The sequence below is a fragment of the Plectropomus leopardus genome, unplaced genomic scaffold (genome assembly GCF_008729295.1).
Source record: "Plectropomus leopardus isolate mb unplaced genomic scaffold, YSFRI_Pleo_2.0 unplaced_scaffold1979, whole genome shotgun sequence".
Taxonomy (NCBI): Eukaryota; Metazoa; Chordata; class Actinopteri; order Perciformes; family Serranidae; genus Plectropomus; species Plectropomus leopardus.
The window spans coordinates 1-2,298 of record NW_024621373.1 but is presented as its reverse complement, the minus strand read 5'-3'; the positions used below and the strand labels follow the sequence as shown (position 1 = coordinate 2,298).

Genomic DNA, 2,298 nt, shown 5'->3' with positions numbered 1-2,298 from the left:
GCCAAACCACAGGGGGTTGCAACAATTTTGTTTTATGGTGAAATATCAAAATTTTACACCACGCCATGGGAAAACTGTAAAAGTTTTGCAGTGACCTTTTTTTTAAAATTAAAAAAAAATATATATATATATATATATTCATAAAAATTTCCAATAAAACAAACTTACAATAAGTAAATACAACAGAGCAGCAACCAAACATTAAAAAAAAAAAAATAAAAATAGGCTGCCAGCACTCAGACAAAAGAAGATAAAATGTACATGGATGTGCATGGGATCAAGGTAGGCCCCGTGCAAGCTAGGATAGCAAAGTTCAGTACAAACAGTACAGTACGACTGAGCAGGACAATAAGTTCCCAAATTGTGATCTCTCCCTCCTGATATGTTCTATGAAAGGACCCCAAATCTTATTAAACTTGGCGAAAGAGTCTGACAGAGTGTCCCGAATCTGCTCAAGATGAAAACAAGAAACCATGTCATTAAGCCACTTTTTGAAGCAGGGAGGCAGATATTGACTTCCACTCGCTTAAAATGACCCATTTTGCAACAACCATGCCAATATCACCAGAAGACTGTCAATAACCAATATCCTGTTATTTATGACGCTGTACATGTGAAAGACTTTTGAGCTGATAACTTTTCATCACCAAGGGGTTAAGATTGGACACACCAAATTTAAAGTCGTTCGGATTAATCCTGTAGGATAAGTTCATAAAAGTACGAGGCCAGAAATAAGAGCACAAATTTCAAAGTGGTCAACTTCCTGTTGGGTTGGGGGATGGGTCCAAGAGGCTTTTTTGTTAATCTGGACATGATTCATGAGTGTACCAAATTTCGTTGATGCGGAGCCATATTGCCATACCTGTTACCACCAAAACATGACATTTTTGCCCACGTCGGACGTCGGAAGTTTCATGATTTTTTGGGCATGTTTAGCCATCCAAAAATGCAATTTATAGGGATAAAAATCATAATACCAGTTCCTTGCATTTCAAGAGGGTCCTTGCACCGTTCAGTGTTCGGGCCCTAAAAAGTCTTACCCAGAGCTGCCACAGTAGCTCGGCGGTGTGACGTTGTAGCTCGGTGGCGTGGCGCAGTGCTGTGATGGCGAGTTTATTGGCTCCACGTTGTACTCCACCCCGTCCAGCAACACTTTGCCGGTTGCCTTCATCTGTGCCACCTGCTTTGCCAGATCCTCCTCTTCATCTTCATCGTCTTCATCCAGCAGATACTCGCGCGCCCGCTGCTCAAACTTTCTCTCTGGAAGAAGCAGACACGGTAATAAATATTATCCCTTTGAAACCTGGAGTGACGTCACTTTTGTTGTGCTGCTTTCAGACATCTTTCACAAGTATTTAAACCTTTGAACCCTACGGGAATTCGTGCAATTTCTTTTGAATACACGGCAACAAAAGTCAACTAGCAACTTGGTTAAAAATGTTCAACAAATTGGAAGAAATTAGAAATTAGTTATTTTAAAAAAGCTGGGGAAAAATGTGTTGGGAAAAACTATAATTTTAAAAATTACGTACTCAAAATTATGTTACAGAATCATATTTATTTAAGCACTTCTTCTGGGTCATAAAGGCAGGTTTGCCAAGTCAGATGTTTTCATTTAATTTTAGAGAGGGATTCTCAAAGATAAAATTCTGACAACAAACCTTCTTCCTCCCTCATTTTCTTGAGGTCATCTTCTCCAACGAGAGACACCCGAGGTTTGGGTTTCTCTGGTGTCTGCTGCTTCACGTCAATCTCAAAATACTTCTGTCTGTCCCTGAAGGAGCGCTGCTCTGGGCTGTCCTTACCTCCAGGAGACGGACTCTGCGGGAAAATCAAGGACAGAATACAAAATTATAAAGATTACAACAAGTAAGTGATGCGGTCAGAGCATGTGCAAGATTTACAGGTGACAAAAAAGCAAAATAAAGATTAATATTTGCTTGAAAAAGGAGATTTCTGTTGCAGAGCCATTTGCCAAAAGAGCAGACAAGAGATGCCAGAGAAGAGCATCACAGACCAAGAAGGAAGAAACAAAATCAGCCATTAAAATAGATCCCAACACCATTTAGCTGATTCAAAATGAGTTAACTGACAGTCCAGTTATTAACAGTAACACGGCTGTCTCCCAGCATCCGGGAGCAGAGACACCGCCACCGATCAAGCCAAGCGCGCCGCAGCCCAGACGCAGAGCGGGCTGCTGCAGAGGTGGCGGAGGCGGTGGGTACCTGCAGGTCCCAGGACGGCCTGGAGAAGCGAGGCACTGCTGCCAGGCTCATATACTCCCGACGGTCAGGTGAG

The 2,298-nt window shown here is 42.1% G+C and overlaps 1 protein-coding gene across 1 annotated transcript; it reads right to left on the bottom strand.

The window, feature by feature from the left end:
* Positions 1 to 236: 236 nt before the first annotated feature.
* Positions 237 to 2,292, bottom strand: LOC121965381 (protein scribble homolog). The gene is made up of 3 exons (XM_042515528.1): positions 2,226 to 2,292; positions 1,662 to 1,821; positions 237 to 1,260 (listed from the first exon to the last, which is right to left on the bottom strand). The coding sequence occupies exons 1-3, from the start codon at positions 2,274 to 2,276 to the stop codon at positions 1,037 to 1,039; spliced, it is 435 nt and encodes a 144-aa protein (XP_042371462.1). The 5' UTR covers positions 2,277 to 2,292; the 3' UTR covers positions 237 to 1,036.
* Between the last annotated feature and the right edge of the window lie 6 nt (positions 2,293 to 2,298).

What these genes read in the sequence shown, in the direction of transcription:
- LOC121965381 (XM_042515528.1), bottom strand. Translation starts at nt 2,276, where the DNA reads ATGAGCCTGGCAGCAGTGCCTCGCTTCTCCAGGCCGTCCTGGGACCTG. An exon ending in GGCCGTCCTGGGACCTGCAG is followed by an intron (nt 1,822 to 2,225) that starts GTACCCACCGCC and finishes ATTTTCCCGCAG; the next exon opens with AGTCCGTCTCCTGGAGGTAA. An exon ending in GAAAATGAGGGAGGAAGAAG is followed by an intron (nt 1,261 to 1,661) that starts GTTTGTTGTCAG and finishes TGCTTCTTCCAG; the next exon opens with AGAGAAAGTTTGAGCAGCGG.